Source organism: Colobus angolensis, unplaced genomic scaffold (genome assembly GCF_000951035.1).
Source record: "Colobus angolensis palliatus isolate OR3802 unplaced genomic scaffold, Cang.pa_1.0 Scaffold5, whole genome shotgun sequence".
Taxonomy (NCBI): domain Eukaryota; kingdom Metazoa; phylum Chordata; class Mammalia; order Primates; family Cercopithecidae; genus Colobus; species Colobus angolensis.
In genome coordinates, this window is record NW_012118487.1 from 30,511,831 (window position 1) to 30,537,434 (window position 25,604).

General features: G+C 34.2%; 1 protein-coding gene across 6 annotated transcripts in view; it reads right to left on the bottom strand.

The window, feature by feature from the left end:
- The window catches only part of GRIA2 (glutamate receptor, ionotropic, AMPA 2), a 153,461-nt gene that overhangs the window by 55,978 nt on the left and 71,879 nt on the right, over window positions 1–25,604 (bottom strand). For all 6 annotated transcript variants that reach the window (XM_011959719.1, XM_011959718.1, XM_011959720.1 and 3 more), the window contains exons 3-5: window positions 17,034–17,273; window positions 7,825–8,021; window positions 3,005–3,058 (exon numbers count right to left, since the gene is read on the bottom strand). In XM_011959719.1, coding sequence (XP_011815109.1) covers window positions 3,005–3,058; window positions 7,825–8,021; window positions 17,034–17,273 — 491 coding nt within the window. The remainder of the gene's footprint in view (window positions 1–3,004; window positions 3,059–7,824; window positions 8,022–17,033; window positions 17,274–25,604) is intronic.

The window sequence follows — 25,604 nt, forward strand, 5'->3', positions numbered from 1 at the left end:
TCTCTCTTGTTTCCCTCACTCTCTTACAGGTTACTCCTGAAAGCACTTATTCGAGAATGTGTACATGAATAGTGATGTCAGGCTCTGCTTCCAGAGAGACCTGTAAGAGCTTCCTGCTTTTAGCTCCACACCTCAATCTTGCTTTCTGTGGTTTCTGGCTCTTCTAAGACTGAATGTCGCAGGGGTTCTGCAGAATGAACAGGCTTGTTCTCACCTATATACCACTCTGACAGGAACTTACTGTTTTATCTTCCTTCTCTTTGCTATGCCAGGAATTCATCTTTCATCTGCTCTGTGTCCTGAAAAACTTTGTTGACTTTTTGCATCTGTTAATGCTTCCTTTCCTATTTTCTCTTTCTTTAAGGTTTTCCACAATTTTTATTCTTTTACTGTCATTTTACTACAATGACATTTAAGCTGAAACTTTAAATAAGATTTCAAGCTGGCTTCAGTGAGAATCTGCATTTCCCTAAGTTTTCTTCTTTCTTTTCTGAAACTTCAATACATGAGAAGCAAAACAGAGGAAGAAGGAAAAAAGAATAAATCACAACAGAGAGGCCAAGGGTTAACAAAAGAGATGGCAACAACTCATCAAGTTAAATTGGATACTACTACTCCTGGAGCTATATTTGAAGAGATTTAAAATAGAAGATAAGTATTCATTAATAACCTGTGAAAATTTAAAATTTCAGCAGGCAGACATGTAAAGTCATCAGCAGTATGGAATCATGGCTTTTTAAATAATTAAATCTATATGGGTAGTTAGGTTGGAGGAATGAGGACTGGATTTCCTAATGACCACTTCTTCATCAACTTATTTACAAGTTACCCTTCTCAATGCTGTTGTAAAGGACTTAATCACAGACTGTGTTTTAGGAGCCCAATCAAGCATTCAGCAATTCCTGAGGAAATTAATCAATAATATTATCTGCAGATTTTTAAAAAATCTTCTATAACCACCTATTATAGAACTCATTACAACATGAACAGGGCGAAGAAAAGGAAAGTCTCAAGAGTTTGGAAGATGAAAGCCCTTCAACTTTGGGTGACATTCTTTAATTTGGAATGTCAGCAAAATTTCCAAGTGTCCTCCAAATTCTCAGAAATTGCAATACTATACAGCCTTTAGAACTTATTGATTCACTAGAAGTTCCATACGGCAAAGAAACCAAGTATTGAGAAAAAAAAAACCAGAACTTGAATTCAGATAAAATATTGGGTAGATTTCTCTCTAGAAGCATGACAACAATATGAACTTGCTTTTTGGTTTTTTGTTTGTTTGTTTGTTTGTTTTTTACTTTGGTCATTCAAACACTTATTTTCATTTTCATAGCATCAGATATCAGCTCTCAAATTGATGAGCCACCTTCTGTCATTATTTCTCAATGTTCCAATATAATCTTCTCCATCTGTACATTTTTAAAGATCACAGTTTTCAATGTGGCTCTGTGTTGTTCATCAAATGGCACAATTCACACAGGGGACTGACTGTCCAGGCTGTTTCCTGCACATAATGTGGTTCTAGAGAGACTGAATACAGAGCTTCATCTAGTTTAACTCTTGCTTCTCTTTAGGGAGTCCTTAGCATCTCCTTAATACACTCTAAAGGAAAGTCCCAGAGAATTTTTATAGTAGTTACCCATTTCATTGCCGAACAGAAATTTTGTCTTGAGCAGCCCGATGGCATGCAGCTTTGAGATTTAATATTCTAAATTCCTTCAACTTCTAGTGAAAACATTTATCAGTTGGAAGGCTGTAAATGTTGTATTGTTTTGTTTTATCTCTTCCTTTCACCACTAGAAATAATGTCTGCTGATGTAACAATCTGATACACTAGGAATCATGAAATAAATCTACATTTGTATATGTCAAAAGCTTTTCAAAGTCCTATTATGCTATTTAGAATAAGCTCTCTGCTTTTCTCCCTCTTTCTCTCACCCTTTTTTCTTGTTCTTGGGTGAGACGGGGTGTAGGGGGAGTGTAGTCCTGAATCACATAGCATCTTACTTATTTAAATAACATTAACCATTGTAACAGTAAAGGCTTAAATTATTTTGAAAAGAGAAATGTCTAGTGATAATTCTAAATTGACTCTGATGATAGTTAAAAGAGGGAAATACAATTAATTACTCTGTTTCTTCAGTATACGACCTTCTTTTGTATTGTAAAAGGTTTATTCTGAGCCAATATGAGTGACCACGGCCCGGAGAAAACACAAACGCAAGAAGCCATGATTAAGTGGTCCTTATTTTGACAGAAATATTAATGAAAAGATGATTGGCTATAGAAATTTAATTTTCATTTTGTTGTTCACATAGTAAGTAGGAAATCTTAAATAATGCATAATATTTCAATATTCTTGATTTTTCAGGTTTAATTTTGTACTAAGACATATTCTCACAAATTTACATTTATTTCAGATATTATATATGCTAAAAACTAAAGGAATGTGCAGAAGGCAGAGTTTATAAAAAACAGAGACAGTAAAAAACAGAGACAAGGGAATATGTGGACAATTAAACTTTAAATATTTTTGAAAATTTTCCCTTTCTTAAAATACATCATCTAAGACAATTTACGAAGCTTGTCAAATACTGTTTGATAAATTCTTGTATCATTTATAATAATAAGAAATTGATTAGAAGATGCAAAGTGGGAAGCAATTCTAAAACGTAATTGCAGTAAATATATCTAATCTATCAAATATAATCAAATTACATTTATTGTTATTATTTTTTGAGATGGGGTTCCTTTCTTGTCACTAGGCTGGAGTATGATGGTGAGATCTCAGCTCACTGCAACCTCTCCGTCTTCTGGGTTCAAGCAAATTTCCTGCCTTAGCCTCCCAAGTAGCTGGGATTACAGGTGCCCACCACCATGCCTGGTTAATTACAATCAAACTATATTTTTTAAAACACCACTGATAAATGCTGGCCATTCAAAATTAAATTTTTAATGAACAAGCATATCTAGTAAAATAATATATACCAATTAATTCACCTACCAGATTTGCAATGATGTAGTGGTACCCTTTAACATGTTTTCCAATGGTAATAACCTAACAAGCACAAATAAATAATTATTTAATTAATACAAATAATGCAAATATAAAATTAATGGTATGATCTGACTCAGGGAAAAAAGTGGAATTTCATCTGCTGGATTTTTTGATGTGCCAAAATAAGTCATTTTTGATAAAATATGATTATCATAATTACATATTTCTCTCATAAAAAGTAATAACACATACTAATGCTTATTAAACGATTATCTTTCTGAAAGTCACTAACTAAACAAAAATTATTACCTCATTTTTGTCAATAATAAAAAATAAAACCACAGGATGTTAAGAAGTGTAAAACCAAAGTATGCTTAGTCCATGACAAGTCATAATTCTATTCCTATAAAGGCTATGTTTTTGTCTTTTTAATAAAACATTAAACAGCTCAAACTGTTCAACATCTGAGATTTTATGTTCATATGTCTATATTCAAATAAATACACATAGAGTTTATAGTACTACATACAATTCAAAAGAATATTAGAAAGCATATAAAATAATTGTTATATGGATATATAAAGTAACATTCCTATCCTAAGGACCGTGAAATGTTTATAATTTAGTCCAAATGGACATTATTGCCAGCTCTAGAGAGCAAAGTATCAGAGAAGCTAATTTTTCTCTATAAATCGAAATCTAAAATGAATGTCAAAATAAACACAGCATGGAACAAGTGGTCATCGTGGTAATGCTGACAACGGTTTTGGACATTATTGATCAATTTGACTTTTGACTGATACGTATAATTATGAAGAGAGTAGAAATAGGCAAACTGGCCATGCTTTAGTCCTGGTACATGGACATTCAAATGTAATGTCATGTATGTTTTTTAAGGAGATAATCCCATCAATGGAAAGCATGAAATGTTAAGGCTATAGGCAAAAATTCTAACCAAATCATTTCTCTGATTAAATGGTTTGGGTGAGTTTTGCTTTCCAATGATATTGCAAGTTTCTGAGGCTCAACTTTCCTATTCTATACCCTCAAGTCACATTGGCCCTCTTAGGTTTTTTTGTTCACAGAGAAGCTTCTTCTCATCACTTCAGGGCTTCACACATTCTGTTTCTTCTGCTTGTCTGCTTGGAAAGCTCCACCACTATATCCTTTGCCAAAATGACTCTTGAATAATTCTTATACTCCCCAGGAGATAACTACCCTGACTTTCTCTAATCCGAGACAAAGTCAGGTGCTCCAGAGCAATGCTATTAGTTAAAGAGTAAGAACAAAATCCTAGGAACGATTCTGCCATATGCCACTTTGACATTAAGCCATGGCCGTTTGAAAAGAAGCTAAAACTTATATTGTTTTCTGACTCAGTTTTACGTAACATAACTAAACTGCCTTTTCCAAGAAACTGAACCCTCTGTGTTAAAGGGAGAATTCTGAAGAAAAGATGTCCTTCTGAATGAGAAACATACGAATTAGCATCAGTTGAATCAGATTGATTATGTCCCTCCTATTTCCTGCTGACATCTGTTAGCTTTGCTTACTGTACATTCTACTCTCTGAATCATCCATATCTTCCTGCTGAGAAATTTTTTTAAAAAACATAGTATAAAAGGTAATGTCAGTAGTCCCTACTTGAGTTTACTTGAGAGAAAGGAAGGATATGAAAATTCACTAGCCCAGTGTCTATATGAAAATTTGCATTGGCCATACTAACCAGCATGTCTTTGTGTTATAATAACAATTATTATTGCACTGACAATAGAAAAGTTACATTAATTTATAAATGTTTTTGATGGCTGAATCTTTTTCCCACCTAATGATAACTAGAAGTCTGTGCTGTCAAGTTTGTATCAAATGATAACAAAATACTCATAGTCCACACCTGTCATCCCAGCACTTTGGGAGGCAAAGGTGGGCGGATCACAAGGTCAGGAGTTCGACACCATCCTGGCCAACACGGTGAAACCCTGTTTCTACTAAAAAATACAAAAATTAGCTGGGTGTGGTGGTGTGTGCCTGTAATCCCAGCTACTTGGGAGGCTGAGGCAGTAGAATCGCTTGAACCAGGGAGTTGGAGGTTGCAGTGACCCGAGATCACGCCACTGCAGTCCAGCCAGGCGACAGAGCGATACTCTGTCTTAAAATCAATACATAAATAAATAAATAAAAATAAATAAATATCGATAGTCTAATAAAATTTCATTTATTGCTAACTTCAAGCTACTGTTGCAATAAAGAGTGCTATTTCATCTCTATTGTCTTGAAAAAACACTGGTTGAGTGAATAACTAAACATTGTTTCTTTTTCTTTCTTTTTTTTTTTTGGAACATACCTTATCCTCCTCATTTTTTGCCTGGTAAACTATTCCTTGAAGAATATCCTAATCTAAATTATTTCTTTCTGTAATGATCTCTCATAACATACCATTCTTTTCATTTATAGTGTATCCCATTAGTAAAATTATATATTAATTTCTGTAAATACATTATTAATAGTTGCACTGATGGTGACTAGCCTATTGTTTAACATTGTTTCCTTGGATCTACTGCAGTGCCTGTCTGGCAAACATCAGACACTCAGGGAATATTTACTGAACAAATAAATGAATGAATCCAAGCAAAGCCAAACGCCACCTCTTATGTGAACCCATCACAAATGGAACTTCCCATTTTAAGAAAGCTTCTTTTTCCTCCATGCTGCTAGACTACATTGCATTTTAACTTGTAATTCTGTAGTGCTGTCTGTGTACACTGTGTCCATTTTTATCTCTAAACAATGAGTTCATGGGATGCAGGCATCACTCTTACCTTTCTTTGCATCCCTCATTTCAAGCACAGAGGATGGCTTCAATGTTTGCTAAGGCAATCCATTGCATGCACTCATTTAATACATTCAAGGGACTTACAATACATATGTGCAAAATACTCTGCATTTTGAACAGATGTCCATATGGACATTTATGTAACCATAATCATATTTACTTCAAAACATCACTTCCAATATATTCCTGTTTTCTTTTGTAGTTTCTCTCTTCTCGTTTTGGAAAAATATATTTTGATACAGTCTTTCACTAACATTTATTATGATGAGTCAGGAATCCTTAAATTATCTAAACCAAAGACTGATGAATATTATTAAAATTCAGTTTTAATGAGAACCTCTGTGAAATTCAAATGAGTTTTTACAGTTCACATTTGAACAAGAGGCCTTCAGGTTAAAAACAATCTTAACTTCATCTCTTGAGACTGGAATCAAGATTTTTCTACTGAAATTATTCACCTCTCTGGCATACAACATTTAGTTCTTTCACATAACAAGTTAGTTCTATTCAGTTATTCAGTATTCCATGAAAGATCCATTTTGTATGTCTTAGGGCCTGTATTATTATATATCAATTAGGATTTCATCAACATTTATGTTGCAGAATGTTTGTGTTGAACAAATTAATGAATCAAATTTTTTCCTCAAAGCTAAAAGAGCCAAGAAATGCATATACAAGTGCGTATTTTCCTTGCACTTCCACAGTATTCGAAGGCACTAGTAGCCACAGTGTATACTATTGCCCCTTGAACAACATGGGTTTGAACTGTGTAAATCCACTTATACACGGATTTTCTTCCACCTCTGAGACAGCAAGACCAACCCTTCTTCCTCCTCCTCCTTTACAGTCTACTCAGTGTGAAGATGATGATGATGAAGGCTTTTATGATGATACAGTTCCACTTAGTGAATAGTAAATATGTTTTATCTTCCTTATGATTTTCTAAATAACATTTTCTTTTCTCTAGCTTACTTTATTATAAGAATTCAGTATATAATATACATAACATATGAAGTATGTGTTAATTGTGTGTTATCTGTAAGGCTTCTGGTCAATGGTAGGATATTGGTAGGGTCAACTGCAAAATTTATATATGTGCACATATATATGTACATATATGCATATGTACACACATATACACTCATACTCACACACACATACATTTATCAGCTAGGGATAGATGCGGATATCAGTAAAGGAGACCTTAGTCAATCAATCATGATGCTGATGCTGTGTCACCATCATCCCTAGTGACTTACTCTATCTGTAAATCATGGTGGATTGTAACTGTATTATAAGGATAACACTGCATGGCTCCCTATCCTGAAAGATCTTAAACTGAAGCAAGGTAATATCTAAGCACAGATAAAAATATCCTTATCACTTGTATGAGTGATTCTTTCAAACTGTTCAAGGGGATGTATCTAGTTTACTTCTCAATAATAAGCATAGCCCAAATGTTGTCCTTCCTACTTATTTTAATTTAACAAATCAATGTTTTTTATAGTGGCACAAGTCTCTTAATAGATGAAAAAATATATATCTTGCAAAGATAACTACATATTCTTTCTGGAGGCATAGATGGTAACTCCAAAAATTTTATGAATTACTCACTTTTCCCTTAGAACTCAACTTGTCTTAACTTAATACATGTGTATTTCTTTAACTCTAAATAGTTCATCAGAGTTAAATTTAAAATTTTCAAATCAAAATATCAAAGTTTAGGGTATCATTGATCATATAAAATATAAAAATCAGGAATTATTTATTGAATTTATTTAATGATTAACATGGTGTGTCAGCATTACTGATGACCATTTGCTATTGCTAACTGAAGCCAGAGATAATTTAATTGATGATCTTTGCTGCATCCGACATAAAACATAAAGCAAAAAACTGCTGTTCAAGCACCTTACACAAATACACATTGCAAATGCTGACATTGCATGCATATTCTATATTTGGCATCATTAGAAAACAGAAAGTAGCAAACCTGGTCTACAATGTCGTTTACTTTATCCCTTTCACAGTCCAGAATGACACGCCGTTCCTTTTTTAGCTCCAGATCTTGAAAAAGTGATCGGTACATCTCATCTTTCTTGTCATTGTTAATGTTTCCCACATTGATAGCAGTCACTTGCCATTTCTTTTCAGCAGCAGAATCCAGCACAGCTTGCAGTGTTGATAAGCCTAGGAAGGCAAAGAAAAATGATGACTGATAAAGATACGTGAATAACTCAGGATTGTGTTATGAAATTGCCAGCGAATATATTTTTAAGGCAGATAGATTTGTGCAACTAAAGGAATGTTGACTCCTTCAAAAAAAGCTATAGCTATGATCTTTATCAACTTCTCCTTATGTCACTTCACATCAAAAACTCATTACCTAAATATTACTGTTCTGACCAAAGGAGTCATTGTTTGAGTAGAAAATAATACCCTTTTCTCTCAACCCTCTCAGCTGTCTTCTTTAGAGTATTACTAAAGTGTAATGTTAATACCTTTGGTTTAAGTGAAATCAAATGGCATCACAAACATTTCTTACTCTTATAGAATGGAAAAAAATTTTTTTAGTCGTACATGATGGTCTGTTATTTGATATTAGTATCCTGAATAAGACGAGTATATTTTTAGTGAGAGGAATCTATGTAAGTCTATGTGAGGATAAGAGGCAATATTCTTTATGAGACTCCTATTGTTTTCTAGTCAGCAGTTTGGATTCATTTTTTTTTCCTTCCACAGTCTTCTAATGTTATTTTTTTGTTATTGGGATTGATCCCAGAGAAATTGAAGTGGTCACCTATTAACCAGATGGTGGTAGTTATTTCTCTAGCATAGATTTACTTCTCTTTCCAAATACGTCTATTTTCCTGTTAGTAACTTCGCTTATAGCATCATATCACTTGGAAAATTTTTATTGTCTTTGCAATTGTCCATATATTACCTCATACTTAGGACTAAGAGGTACAACAACTAGAGGATTTGTTTCTTGAAAAGTTATATCCTCAGTTTAGCACTTGGAGACACGCTACATAAACTTGCCTTTCATATTATTTCTGCTATTCACAGCAAAACCAAATTCATCATTTATATTGATAACTTAATAAACAATGCAAAATCAAGACTCCAGAATGAATAGAGAACTCAGCAAATCATCTTCCTTATTCTAGAAAAGCCTGCATGTTTCTCTAAAGAATATCAGTCCCTTTTGATTAATAAAATGTAGGATTCACCTAATGTGATCATATCTCTTCAAAACCTAAATTCAAATACCAAATTTTATTTAAATCTTTTTGCTATGAAAAAAAGTCAATTATCAATTTTGTTGAAAACTATTTCAAAAAAGAAAAACCACCATTAAAAATTTTATGGATTCAATATTGGCCAAAAAGTGTGCAAGATGAGTCTGATACATCTTATGACGCCAGAAGGGAAGGAACTCTCTAAAACCATCAGTATTATCTCAAAGCACGCAGCAGCTAATTTGAAAAGGAGCTCTTTAAATAAAGATGGAACCATTTGAATATTAATTAGAATGATAAATGCGAAGTACTTACATACATAAACTATTTTAAGTCTATGAAATTATGCTTTAAAAATGTGCTTGACTTTGGTGGATGCTAGGGAACCAATTAATTAATTTGAAGACTGGTAAATAATGAAGTAAAACAAGCCTTTCCCTGCATTTCCTATATGAACCACTTTCAGGGTAATGATGAACTAATGGTCTTTATTTTTGGAAATACTCTAGCTAATAGATTATGGATGAATATATATCTGAAATTATCACCATCTTGTAACACCTACTGAATTAATAAATCAAGGCAACAATCATCAACTACCGGTAACTGCCCCAAAAGAGAGATAACAGAGATATGTCTCCCAATGATAATATTCAACTCCACCTATTTTGGTGCTGAATAGGTACATACCTATTTAGTGTTGGCTACATTCATGCCAAAAATGTAAACTTGAATTTCATCACACTTCTGAATCTAACTACCAAGTTATAGGGCATATATAGAAGACAATATTTTAAGCACCATGGTGTTGCAATCATCAAGATCTAGACTGTGGGGAACTGCATTACATTATAAGACTCTTAAAAATTATATTAACTAATTATGATATATGGATCTCAGTTTTATTTTGCTTCAAACAAACAGTGGGAAAAGAATAATATTTATGAATTGTTAATTGTCTAGATATAATAATGCTATTGCCATTATGTTTAAAATACAAGAATCATTTTTTCCAAATAAACACTGAAATATTTACAGATGAGATGACAGAATGTCTCGTATTTGTTTCTCAATAATTGCAGGGAACAAAGAGATATAGATCAAGCAAAATTAGTCATATAATAGTCTTTAATAAAGTCAGATTAAGTGTTTGGGGATCTTTATAGCATTTTCTCTAATTTGGTTTTTAAAATATTTTATAATAAACATTAAAAATAATTAAATTTTATTTCAGAATGGAAGATTGAACCACATGCTGAAAAAAGTTAACTATTTTTTCTAGCAAAATGAAATTAGTTTCCTCCATTCAGTCTTCTGGCAAAATATATAAATAAACATAAATTTCTCAAGGGATAATGTAAAAAGACCATATGCCATTTTTTAAAACTTTCAGTGACAGATCTTTAAAACACCTCACAGATCGCCTATGATTTCAATACACTGTAGGTCAATTAAATCCTTCCCCTTTCATCAGTAGAGGCAGAACACACACAGCTGGCATTACGATCAATTCAACAGCTATCAATGTACTTGAAAACAGCCATTAAGTCTACCCAGTTTTCTCTGCATGTAAGAGAAACAAAAAATCTAAATTCCAAGCCACTTTCTATTTGCTGGGTTCTACTTTCCTACATCCCAGTCATGGTTCAACTCCCCTTTGTCACCTTCTTAAAGACATTACATCCATGGATGGGGCTCTCTGTGCTATCCATATATTACCATATAGCAATTACCAATAAGCATCCCTTCTTCTCTGCAATAGCTTATTTCATTGTGCTTTATTTAATTATAAAGCATACTACATGACACAATTTCAAGTGGTGATGCTCTTAATATTATGCCTCAACATTTAACATATACTACAAGAAAGCTTAAATATAAATGACACTTTGTAAATGGATTTCACCAAGTGGTAATCCTAAATCTAAAATTTCCAGCAGTTCACCTTGCAAAAGAGTATAGAGATGATGTATAAATCAAAAATAATGTATTTAAAGAAATTTCTAACTTGTGCTAGGTGCGGTGGCTCACACCTGTAATCCCAGCACTTTCGGAGGGCAAGGTGGGCAGATCACTTGAGATCAGGAGGTCCAGATTGGCCTGGCCAACATGGCGAAACCCCATTTCTACTATAAAAACAAAAATTAGCCAGGCCTGGTGGCCGGCGCCTGTAATCTCAGCTACTTGGGAGACTGAGGCAGGGGAATTCCTTGAAACTGGGAGGTGGTGATTGCAGTGAGCCGAGGTCACGCCACTGCACTCCAGCCTGGGTGACAGAGCGGGACCCCATTAAAAAAAAAAAAAAAAATTCTCTAACTTTCAAACTCATTTGTTCTATGCGTCAAAAGTAATTTATAGTTGCTGTGGATTCGGGATTCACTCTTATTAAAACTCTTAAGATTAATGTTTTGTAACCTGTGGAACCTAACAAAACTTACACGTTTATTAAGAAACTAAACTGCTCAAGTAGTGCTATATCAGACTTAATACATTGAGTTTCATAAGAAGACACTGAATAATATTAAATTACCTCCCAACAACAGGCAGAAGTAATTCACAAATGATTGCATTATCTGATGTGTAATTTGAAGAGACCAACGTTCAATGCTTAATAACCCATTTCCCTAGGGTTTTTTTTCAGTAATAGTAACTGACTCTCAGACTCTCTCAACTTGATCTCCTCATTTCTCACAACTAAAAGTTTTGTATCATCTGATTGCTTTATAATTAATACGCCATTTTTAAATTTGAAAATCACTGAAAATGTATATGAAGGTGAAATTAAACTCTTCAAATCTAACACAGATTTGTGCTCTTGACCTCTTTGTACCATATTCAATTAGAGGAGAAAGTATGACTTGAGATCTGCCTCTATTCCTTCCACACAAACTAGCACAGAAGTATCTATAAATATATTCATCCTGTAATTCAGAATACAAAGTTGTATGGACAATGGGAGTTCTGCATAAACACCGGTTTACTTAAAGCTATTGGGATGCAACAGTCATTCGACTCTAATATCCCTAGTACTATATTAGGATATTTGAATTTCCATAGCAGAGACTCACTTATTTTTATTGAATTAGTTAAAACAAAACTGCTGAGATACATAGTTGTTCATCTAAAAACAGAAGAAATCTGGAAGATTAACTATTCCTCCTAGTAAATATATCTAAAATATAGTACATTCTTTTAAACCCTCAAAAATATTGCTGAAGTCTAAAAGTAAGTTCTAAACTCTACTGAATTATTACATGTTTTGCTGAAATAAAAAAATGGCTAGATTAAATAATGTTAAATTGCATTACTTCTTTATGTGGCTATTGTTATTGACTGGCTGTAGTTGTATAACCTATTCATAAAATGACAATCTTCCTAAAATTCTCACAAAGTATTACTACTAGTCAGTCAGTGATAGTCTCATCTTGACCCAGTATTAATAATACTCTGAGTTATAGACAAGCCATCAGTCACCTGTCTATATGCAAACCCTTTAAAAGGTCACTTGGTACACAAGGGAAGTCTATCAGTTTGCACGTTAAAGGGTTAAATTAAAAATGATTACTGCCAGAAGATATATTTTATTCAAACCATGTCCTACTGCTTAAAAATATTTTCTTTGTTCCATTTAAAATTAACTGTACTTACTCATTCTTTCAAGCATAGAAATTAATATTTATGATCACTAAATCATGGCAGCATGCCTAGGCCAAATTAGATTAACATATATTTCCCTCATCAGCTCTCTCAGGAATATGAGGGAAAAAATTATAATTTGAAAGCATTTTTGTTCTATGCCTGATGTTTTCTTGGAACTACAGGCAAAGTGCCTTCCCTTCAGGGGACGAATAATATTGCTCAAAATTGAAACCAAGACATACAGGTATAAAGTGCTAATTCTGTTTTAACCTACTCTCTATAGAAATGTATTATCTTACCTTGTTGACAAAAACCACATTTGGATTAAGTCCTGATTCAAACTTACAACATTTATATCCAAAAGTAAAACTACTGCATAATCTTGAATGCATTAACATAGATAACCCCATTGCTCTATTGTTAAAAATGTGTTGAAATTCTACTTATGTTCTCTTTATGGAGTGATGATATGCAGCTTTCAGAGTCATCAGGGGGCATTCAGGAGCACCAGGCTGTTGCCACATGGCCTTGGTAAGGAAAAGACACCAACAACCTAAAAGATCACCTGGCACCAGATGCAGAGTTTCAGCTCTCCTCTCACCAATAAACTTAGATTAGTCAAAGAGGGTTCCATACAAAGATGTTGCTATACAAAGATGTTTCTATCAGTGTATCCATGTCTCTAATCATTTACAAGTGGGATATAGTCTCTTGGCCTATTGCTCAGCATTGGAGCAGATAGCCAGGAAGCAGGAATGCCTTTCAGTAGTTAAAGGTAGTGAAATTAAGCAGCATATAACAATGTTAAGTCTTTTTCATCTAGTTCATTATTAGGGTAGAATGTTGGGAGATCATTTTCACATTTGGACTCTATGCTATTCCAAAGAACAGTAATTTATGCATTTAGACATTATAATTTAACAATATATATTCCTGACCTAGACTCTCCAAAAATTAAAGATGGTTAGAGCCTAAAAATAATCATATAATCAAGGAGGTGAAGAGAGAGCCACATCGAGAACAGACCAAATTGTTTGAAACTGAGGCATGTAGAGATGTAAGTAGAGAGATGAAACCATGGGATCTATTTTCCAAACTGTGGTTAATGTGGATAAAGGGAGTGCAGGTGCATTCTTCAAATCATGTGACACTAAAGCAAGGAGGTGCCTACTTTGAAGCAGAAGCAAAATGATTTTAGGACCAAATGGTAGAAAAACAGTTCACACACCAAATGTATGAATAAGCTTGTTAAAATGTAGTATGATGGCAAAGTCATAAAAATTAAGTCATTAATAAAAAAATATAGCAAAAATTCCATTTCCATGCGCCCAGTAAAACATTATACAAAGGTCAAGTCTTTTGCCAGTGTTATGAGAGTCTTACATATTTATCTCTGAAAATAACTTCAGATAAAAGGCCCCTGTAATACTTTTCACATTAAAACATCAACAACTACTTGATAACACCTTGAAAATGTATCCATAAGGTCACTTTGGCTTTAATATGTAATTACTTAATGTTATCACTCTAATGTTGTTATCTCAACAGATGCACTTGAACTCAAATCAACTTGTATAATTTAATAATTGTAGATTATCTCATCACTTCAATTTCATTTAATATTTCTAAGTAGTAACAAAAGTATTTTAAAATGTTCCAGATTGTTTTCACCAGTACATAAGTCCATCCATCTTCACCTGCTAATTCCAGATCCTGTCTTTCTGAATATCTCTCCTCAAACACTAGAGTTTCTCTTTTTTTAACTTATATCAGCTGTTGTCTATTTGAAATTTTCTCAAAAGTTCAGTTATAACTAGAGGGAGTAATGGTGAGGGTAAGGATGAAGGTGAAGTATATGCTTAAACTAAAAATGCCATCCTCCATCAACCTTGTCAAAGTGTAAAGAGAATTAGTCATTCAATTCTTCAATTTTGCAAGCCAAATTTAGCTTCTAAAATCATCTTGAACTTAAAATACTGTACACAGATGTTTAACTCACTTACTAACACCATTTACTGAGCATCAACTCTCTTTCTAGCATTATCTGAAGCACTGGGTGCAGAGTCATGAGTTGAACATCCAGTACACTGAGCATTGCCTGGGCACTCTCTTCCTGGAGCTTATTGCCACACCTTACATGAAAAACATGATGCTTATCCTACAGTACCTGGAACCTAGCAGGGGCTCAATAGGCAGTTCTTAAGTGACAGAATGAACATCACCATTCATTATAAATTGTCCCAAGTACTATAAAGGAAAAGAAGAGATTGCTTTGAGAGATAAAATTGTGAAAGGCATCTCTGAGGAAATGATATATGAACCCAGTTCTCAAGGAGGAGTAAGAATTAGTGATACGGGCAGAGATTTGAAGCGAAAAAGTTTGTTGAATCTGCATCTCTGAGGAAATGATATATGAACCCAGTTCTCAAGGAGGAGTAAGAATTAGTGATACGGGCAGAGATTTGAAGCGAAAAAGTTTGTTGAATCTGAGAAAGTAAAAGAAGGTCAAACAGATTTAGCTTTAATGAGTGAGCAAGACAGCAGAATGCGATGGAGAGTTGAGTGGGAATTGGATATTATAAGACCTTAAAGCCAACTAAAATTTTTCAGTGTTATCCTCATCATAATGAGAAGCCATTGAAGTATTTCAAACAAGAGAGTAATGTAGTCCAAAAACAATTTTTTAAAACAATAATTCCTGCTACTTCGTGGAAAATGGATTAAAAAAAGACAAGCGTGGAATTGCAGAGATGAGATACTGAACACCTTATGGTGGCTTGGCCTGGGAAAAGGATGAGTGTCTACAGATAAAATATAATTAGGCAGTGGAAATCACATCAATAGGATGCAAGGATGAAAGAGGTATTAAGAATACACCCAGATTTCAGGCTAGCTTGGACAACACAAAATACTAAAGAAGTTAGCAGAGGGCAAGAGGAAAAACTAAAAATAATTTAATACGCTCAGTTTTATAAGCCCTTTTATCACGTTAATAAGTGTGCTTCAGAAACATCCAGCACACTGAAATCTATATTTACTGTAAATAGTTCTCTGTTTTAGTTTTTAATTCCCTATGGAAATAGCCAAGCACTCCCTTCTCAAAGCAGGGGGACATAGTTGTTGACATAGCAAATTTTTTTTCAGCTTGTTTAGTGCTGACTGACTTTTCCACTGAGTGTTCTCATTCCCAGGACTAGGAGGACAGGGCAGAGAATCAGACACCTAGCTCCTGCACTCCCGACTCGAGACTGCTGCAGTAAATGACTACAAACTGATCAATGGAGAATTGACTGACGGCTGGCTCTCTTCTTGTCTGCCCTTGTGGCTTAACAAGGTGCCCTATCTTGGTTGAAATAGGCTTCTGGGTTTTCATTTGAACCTATAAATATTCCAGGAAGCAAGCTGCTGAGGGAAGCAGAGTATGGTACTTAGGTACTAGGACAATAGTGGTCCTCCACCCTTTTCACTTTGATTTAGGGATACTCTCTCTAAAAACATATCCATATGAACACACACACCCACAAGATGTTTCATACAATTTAGGGAGTACTCAAGCCCACTGACACCCAATTATGGACCCAGGAATGGTTAAGAACACCTGGGATTCTATGACATAAATCAAGCAAGTCTGCTAATACTAAACTTCACAACAAGGGATATGAGAAACATAAACATTGTACCTCCCTCCATTACATTTTAAGATAATGAATCAAGACTGGCATGCTACTCAAAATCATTCCATCATAAACAATTATGTGGAATGGTGTCAAAAGCATAGGTTTGGTATCAGAGACCTGCGTGTAAACTATACCACACGTGGGTTGATCCCAAGAAAAACCTTTAACTTCTGTGAGATTCGGGGATCTTGTTTTAAGGCAAGGGCAATAATAATGCCACCTGCCTGATAAAACTTTGGCATACAACGATATTTAATAACTATATGTTACCATAAAAGTTCTTATTTGTATGTTTCACTTAAATTTTACTCAAGCCACTTCATTCACCTTGGACTACCAGTATAGCAATCATAGGTTTTTAGCTGCTGATGCCAAAAATTGCTTTTTATGTTACAACCGAATATTTGGGCGTTGGGTTGATACAGTCTATCTCTTTACATTGTACACAGACAGCTTTTATTGTTGTTGTTTTACTCTAAATATGTTTCCCACGTTTTCAAATGCATTAGTCATTATCACAGCAAAACTAAATCAAGGGATCCTTGGGCTTTATCACACCTTTGTAGCTTTATAACAGCCATAGAAGTGTCAAGTGTAGGCACTGAATTCACCCCATTACAAAGAGATGAGATATTGTCACTTACCTCTGTCACTGTCATAGAGGTATGCAAACTTGTCCCATTGATAGTATTCAATCAAGCTAAGGAGTGCTCCTTTGAGGTCAGGTCTCATCTGAATGACAAATGGATGCGTGCCATCTGTTGGGAAGCTGGGAGTGATGAAGGACACGTGGAGTGTTCCGCAAAATGATGTGATGGTATTTACAGACTTCTTGTCATAAAATCCAAAAATAGCATAGACTCCTCTCGAAAACTGGGAGCAGACTAGAAGAATAGGAAAAATAGAAAGGAAAAATCATTGAAATTGGCATACAATCATATTAGTTTGCTTAAAACTTAATGTCCTTTTACATAAAATACAAAATTAACATATTGAAAGAAATATGGATTTAATTATCCATTGAAACTTATTAACACTTATTTACTTAGCATTTTATTTGTGGAATCTAAAAGATTCTAAAGCATAAAAAGTAGTTCTGGTTACAAGAAAATGCATACATCAAGCTATGCATACAACAAGCTATGTAAGCAGTAACATATTTTAGGAACAAATATGAAAAATGTATGAGTAAAAAAAACCAAAACATTAGCTATGAGAACAAACTGTAGTCACTGAAGATTTATACATGGTAATGACAGCTCATTCCCTACATAATCCAATTCCTTTAAAAATCTTTACTGTATTTATGATGCTTTTATATCTAAAAGTTAATGTGCTTCCATAGAGTCCTAATGCTGACCAAAGCCTCTTTAAGACAAGATAGACACCTGACTCCACTGATACAGACACATGTCCCCACAAAGGCACTTCGGTCATATTGTGTCACTCAGTCGAGAAGCAATTAAATAAAGTCCAAAACTTTTAATTTTAATCTTCCCCAAGGACCTAACTTACCCTGTATGTTACACTACATATTAATTCTTAAACAAATAATAATATTGTATTTGGACATCCTCATCACTCCCACAATCTCCTGTCCTCTTCCAATATTTCTGTTTCCAATGAATGGCATATGACACTATCTGCTATGGACTGACTCCTTCCCCCAAAAGTCAGTCCATAACTAAGTTATGTGCTTATTATAATACCTCGATATACTCAAATAAGGGTCACTTATTTTTCTCCCTGTTCTCAACATCTCAGTTCACTAACAGTATATACTTAACTTTGTGCTTGCCCTGCGCCTGGCATGTTCTAGGGTACGTTAATTCATTTTTTTCTCATGATAACTTTTGAGGTAGGAACTATAATTATTTCCAAATTACTGATAGAAAAATTGACACATAGAACAATATTAAGTGAGTTACCAAAGTCACTTGCATAGGTGATAGATACTACATTCAAAATAGAGAGTCTGGATTCAGAATCCATGCTCCTAATCAAAAAGTAATATGGCTTATCTTACCCAACTAGTGAAATACCTACCCAACTGTCCTCCTTCCTCCCCTTATGTTCCTTCTATTCAATTCTCCACAATATAATAAGAATGATCTTTTGAAACATAAATCCAGTAACATCTTTCTGAGAAAAAAGGGTTACTTTGTCCAAGACTGATCCCCTGTAATGCTCTATAGAGTACTGACCATTAACGGAATAGTGCTTAAAGCCACTAGTAAAGTCAACAATGTGTCTTTTTTTTTTTTTTTTTTGAGACAGAGTCTCATTCTGCCACTCATTATATCTTATATCATTGTATTTCCTTCACAAAATAGATGGTCTGTAGAAAAAAATAGATTTGTTTCATGAATACAAGCATTGCTAAAATATGTACAGATTCCAACTGCCAATTCCAGAGAATCAAAAAATATTAGACAATAATGTTTAGTAACTGTTGTATAGTATGAATCCAAAGGAAAGCAAGATTGCCTCTTTAAGTGGCCCTTGTTTGCCAAAACTCTGTGTAATATGTAAATCGACATGTCCTTTATTACCAATCTTCTACAAAGCAGACTGAAATATCTGAAAAAGCAACTGAATGCATTTCATTACATTTATTTCATACCTTAACATAAGGCAAAGATGAGATAACTGTCTTTTATTCATGCCCATACTTTTTGTTCTTGTCTGGGTACAGAGCTGAAAATAACCTTTAGTGTATTTGATAACTATGTCCTTTCTTCACATACATGAAAAATAGCTTTCATCTCATCTAGGAAATCTCTGCAGTGATTTCTTATTTTATACATAAGCATATGTATACTGACAGGTGTATCTTAAATCTTAAATTTGTTCAGCAATTGATGATTCCAAATGACACATAAAAGAAAGACTTGCTATAAAATTCTCTCTGGGTCTATTTAATTCCATTTCCCTGCAAAGTGTGGGCATGTCATCCAGGTACTATAGGAATATCATGCAATATGATTTATTAATGAGACCTCTTCTCATCTTAAGTGAAATAGCTTCTGTGATGGAAACAGGAGCCACAGCGTCAGCAGGATGCCTGATAAAGAATGCCACTGTTTGAATACACAGACAATCTTAATAAGGAGCCATACCTTTCATTTTCGATTTGTTTTAGGCTCTGGAGTGAGTTGTCAAGGGACCTCCTGGTTATTGTGGCCATCTGGAAACACTGGCTTTGACCCAACAACAGGCACAAGCTACACACAACTTCATAAGGCATTATCCACCTAACTCAGAAGACAATGTATTTTTCCCCATACACTTCAGCTAATTCTCCAACGAACCTACTTTTACAACAATAGCCTTTCTCTTCTGACTCTCTTTGGTCTCCCTCAACCAAAGGAGGGAGACTGGTCTCTTCTTATCCTTTATTTCTTCATTGTACTTACTCAAGTGTCCATTTGCCTATATCCTCTATTTTTCTGGATATTTCTTTCTTATGTCTCCTGACTATGCATACGGTTAACAGACATTCGGCCACCAGTGCTCATTTCCCTCTCCGTACCTTAGGGCAGTCACTGTCTCTGTCCCCAAGCTGGATAAGAATGCCACTGAGATTTACAACCAGGAATCAATCAAATCCATCAGAATGCTGACCTGAGCTTAGGTACTTTGCTTGCCCCGTTTGTAGTAACCATCTGAAGAGGAAAAACTTAGCACTATGCTTTTAATGTGTCATCCCCAAATATCCAAGACTGTTTGCATTGAAATGTTGATGTTTGACCCAATTTAGCAAAGGCAATATAACCTACTGACACCTTTCACAAGAATATTAGTTGCAGTACTTCGGAATTACTCTTTACTTCATTAGAAGTGAAATTATTCATTTTAATCTTTACCTTATTCCCCAATGGTGCCTCCAAAATTTAAAGCCATTTCCTTAACTTCGATCCATCCTGTAACGGAGGAAGGTTTATCACCACCGAGACTATCCAAAATAATGGTCATATACTCTGAAAATCTTTCCAAAGACAACTTTCTAAAATGAGTTATATAATACCAACATCCTATATAGTCACGTCTGGAGGCAGAGAAGGAAACAGAAATCCTCACAGTTTCACCTCCAGCTTCATGACCTTTACAATAACACAATGAAACACTCTTTTAAGTTTCTCAATGATTGTCCTGATTAATATTAGAATTGCAATTATGTCTGGAGATTCAAACCAGATTGCAAAGGAGTAAGTAAAGATGCTCTCACTGAGTTCTGTAATTAAATATTTAATATCAACTTTGAGAAACTCAGCAAAGGGCAAGTCCTTCTAAAAGACACTTTAGGTCAAACAGTAGAAATGATAATCTCCTGCGTGTAAGTAATTTGCTGATTATTTCACTTTATATTACAAGCCCAGATGATATAAGCCAATAACAATGCTGATGGTGCATCCAACACACATCTTTTTCTCTTAGGTCATTCTGCTCATTGGTGCTGCTAATGTAGCATACACGATACAGTCTGTATGGTATGCTGAACAAAAGCTAAATAGCCTCGCATAGTTATTGAGTAGAAAGGGAGAAGAACTGAGCATGATTTTTTTTGTTCTACATATTTTATATTTATAAGTTGAGATTCACTTCAATGAATCAGCATAGTCTGCTTCATAAGCAGAAATGGTAACAGCCTCTTTGCGGTTTGAACAAAAACTGGTAAAAGCTGCATCACCAAGGAACTCTGACATCAAAATATGGAAACCACTGAAAACCTCTCCTTCTCTCCTAAACTTCTGACATTAACCTCCTGCACAGTTGGACCCTGATTTCAGTTCTGAAGTTTCCCTATCATCTGTTACTAACGATCTCCCGGTAACTAAAAAATAATCATCTCTTCCTTGGATCTAGCTTTCTTAGCTTCTCTGAATTTATTAGACCAAAATTTGCCTCTCGAAATTCTTTCCCTTTCCACTGCTACTAGTCTTGCTCTCTTCTAATTCTTTTTCCATATTGCTGCCAAGTAAAATTATACCATCTTGGTAGTTTTCCTCTCACTCTAATTATCTTTCACTGCTTTATCTTCTTCCTACATCCTAAATTGAAAAGACCTTCTCCAAGGATTTGTCTTCCAATTGTTTTCTCTCTTCACTCTACCTCTTAGTGGTTCATACCCTTTTCCACAAGGTCAAACTCAATTTTTATGCACATGTTTCCCAAACCTTCATTATTATCCCAGTTATCTCCTATAACTATTTATTTACCAAAAAAGCACCGTAAATATTCTCTGTGACAAGCATAACATTAGGTTTAGAAAATGCACAACAAAGAGGATGAGTATTGTGATCTGATTCAGGGAAAAAATGGAATTTTATCTACTATGTTTTGATGTTCCACACTGAGTCATTTTTGATAAAATATAATGATCAAATCTAGAGAATATTTCTCTAAAAAAAAAAAAACTTAGCTTCCATCTGTCACCTTCCAGTGTCCCACAGTTCATTATATGGAAACTTCTAAAACCGTATATTTCCAACTAATTCCATAAAAATAATGAAAAAATACTTTATTTTATTCTGACAAACCATATCTATGTGTTGATTTTCCGTTTCTATTCATGCATAACTACTGCAATCATTTATATGCAATAGTTCAGAATAATGACCTTCTTGCTCTTTCTTGTCCTATACATGCCATTCATCACCATTTAAGTTTTATTCTACTTCATTAAACGTACATTCACAAAGCAGTTTTAACAACCTACTATGCACTGTTCTAGACTTGGGAAAGACAGTTATTAAGCACGACAGGTAAGGTCCCCATTTATATGATGCTTCCGTAACAGTACTTCTTAAGGATCTCTTGTACCTTCACCTTCCTTTTCTTTCTCCTTGGTTCTGCCATACGACTCACCTCTTCTCTCTCCTTTCAATTGATACTCTTGTCATATTAGTCTTCCTAAAGCACATCACATAAAGGCATCATTCAAGGATCTGTCTTCCAATTGTTTTTTCTTTTTCTTCAAACTCTATCTTTCAGCAGTCTCATCCCTATTAACAAGGTCAAATTCAACTCCTTATCAAACTTTCATCCTCCTTTTCCAAACTTTCATCATCACCCCAGCTGTCATCTTTTACTTACTGATAAAAACATATATTGTAAATATATTATATATTATTTTTTCAATAATGTATTTTCATGATTATTTTGTATTTATTTCCCTGCTGGTATAATTTTTAATTAAAATATTCAATTATTTCATGGACTCATGTGTGAGCTTTCTAGAATAAAAAAAGAAAAAAGAAATAGACAGAATGCCACTGTTTTACAATATCTAAACATATGTTACTTTAATCTAAACAATTAAATATCACAGAGACATTATTATTCTGTTTTCAAGAATCTTGGGAGGCTCTGACCTCAGCAACAGCAGTTCTAGGGGCTAAAAGTGAGAACAAACTGGGTTTGAATCCTGGCTTTGCCACTTTCTACTTGGGTTTGTTGTGCAAGTTACTTTACTAGCGTGTCTGAGCTCAGTCATTTGTGAAAAACAATAAAAATATTACCTACCTGCCACATTGTGGGACAGGGAAGTATGAAGTAAACATAAGCTGAAAAGAGTGTTGGCCCTATAAGTCTCTCATGACTTTCCTACATTTTAATGTTCTAATTAATGTTGACATTAACTATTTATTAATCACGCACCAGGATTTTGCTCATATTTTCCTTTAGTCTAAAATTCATTAATTCCACAAGACAAGTGCTTATGTGTTGAAATCAAGCCCATCTCTTCAGGCCAAAAAATGTTAGAATCACTCCTGACTTCTTTTATTCTCAGCATACAAATTGTCACCAAATACTGCCCATTTGACCTCTCTATCTGTGCTCTCCAGCTCTCATGACATTGCCTTAATATGGTCCTTAAACATCTATTGACTAGGTGATTGAAATAACCTCTCAAAAAGCCTCCTTCATAATAAATCTCTTTCCTCTCATGGCAGACATAACCCTCGTGCTTAAAATCCATCAATTTCTTGCAATTGCTTAGAGAAGAGCACATATAGCATTTGCTCAGGTGTTGCCTGCTCTGTGTGGTCTGAATTACAAGCTGCTCCTGCATGTGATTCTAAAGCAATCTGCCTTTCTGTGTATTAGCCTGTTTTATATTTGTCTAGTTTGCTCATAAACTGTGAGCTAATTGAAAGGGGAGAATGAAGTGTCATTTACCTATGAATGGCTGTCAAGTACTTGGCACACAGCAGGCAACTGATAAATGTCATTTAATAAATACCAATTCTTCCAGGAAGGGTTCCTTGCTTATCATCAACTGAATATGATCCTCCCTAATTATGAAGTCCATCAGCACACTCCCCAGTTGCCTGAACCAGAAGCCCAGCTCTATATTTTCCTGGGCACCTGGTAGAAGAGTCACTGATCTTAAGCCTGCTTCCTAATCTATTGAATGGGGCTATTAATTCCTCTTCTGTCTACCTCATGAGAATTCTTTTAAGTTTAAATTAGATAATATATAGAGATGTACTGGAAAAATTATAAATTATTAGATAAATGTGTTATTGACAATAAATCAACCATAATAATTTTTGTGTTCTCTGCAATACACAAACCAGAAATTTTCACAATTATATAATTACTAAATATTTGTCAAATGAACATATAATCAGAACCAACGGGCTAGCAAAGACATAAAATGGGTTCTTATGATACAATTGCATTTCTGTTGATGGTGGGGTATTTCTGAAATCATGTCATAACAATATTTTTATCCTTCATTATCATTTTGCAAAATAACAGCTGTTAGTTTGAAATTACCTATGAAATGTAGTTAATTCATTCTCCTAATAGGAAAAAATCATTTTTAGTGAGAAAATGATTAGTGAGAAATGAAATGAGAAATAGAAAACAATCATTTTTAGTATGAAAAGATAATATTTAGAATATCTGTGAAATATTATTTTCAGATTTCCATATACATTTCATAAGTGGAGAAGTTTGTACCAAGATAGGGGATGTTACTAACCTGAAAAAGTACACGGAACAAGGTAGCATTGAAAACCTAAATGAAATGAGGTAAATTTTTTTGCCTGGAACATACACCAAATTTCTTTGCATGGAATATATGCCCAAATAACACATTTTGCATATGAAAATATACAGAAAAATTCCCACAATTTCAAATGTCTTATTTATATAATTCAAGTAAATTGTTCAAGTTTTAAAGTTTATCATAAGCAACATTTATTCCTCTAAAAATACAATTATTGTAACAGGTGGTACATGTAATGTTAAATTTCCAGGTAAAAATTGGGGATAATCATAAAAATAGACCTGTGATTCCTTTACTCTCACAAAATTTAGGTAAATACAGTGTTCTCTTCTTATGATGAAATGGAGTTAAACCAACTACTTTGCATTAATGGGGTTATTTTAAAGTTCACTTTTCCACTGGGGCAAATTCTTTCCCTATCTATGGACAGAAAGGATTTCCCATTCCAGATCTGGTAGTGTAGCATCTCTCACAAAACTCTCATTTCTTTAAAAGCCTTCCCTTTACTTTGTACACTCCTGTTCCCCAGAGCCCAGCAAAGTTCCTAGCACAGACACTCATATATAGCTACTGAATGAAACACCATTGATTCAGAGGAAATGCAAATAATAATAAACACACACCCCAATCACATTTTCCATAAATTGCCTCACTGATGATTTTCCCTATAGCTCTGTCACAAATATTTATGACAAATTACTTCTCTTTTGCATACATTTTGATCTAATTTTTCACAGAAATATTAAATGTGATGCAACATCATCACTCAGTAGTAGAAGACAATGAAGCTGTAATAATACATTTTTCTTTCTCTCTAACAAATATTTACCCCTCCTGACCTTCGTGTTATGTTTGCTGAGTGAGGTGAAATGGCGAAAGTTTATTTCTGTTGCCCACATTATACGCAGCTTAAAAAATCTATAACATTTATTCTGGCTTCATTCATCGTCTGGGATAGCAGGCAATCGTAGAACCAGCAGTAATAGGCAATAATTCTCATGTGAATTTTAATGATGGGTTCTGGACACATAAAGGAAAGAAAATTACCTCTGTCTATATCAGACGCTATTTCACAAGAGATAGTCTCATTCTTTATCTTTGGTATACGTATTTTCTCCTTATAAATTCACACAGTTCTATCATCTCTAAATTCTTGGTTAACTCATGCTCTGTGTAAATTCTGGGCACTCTATGC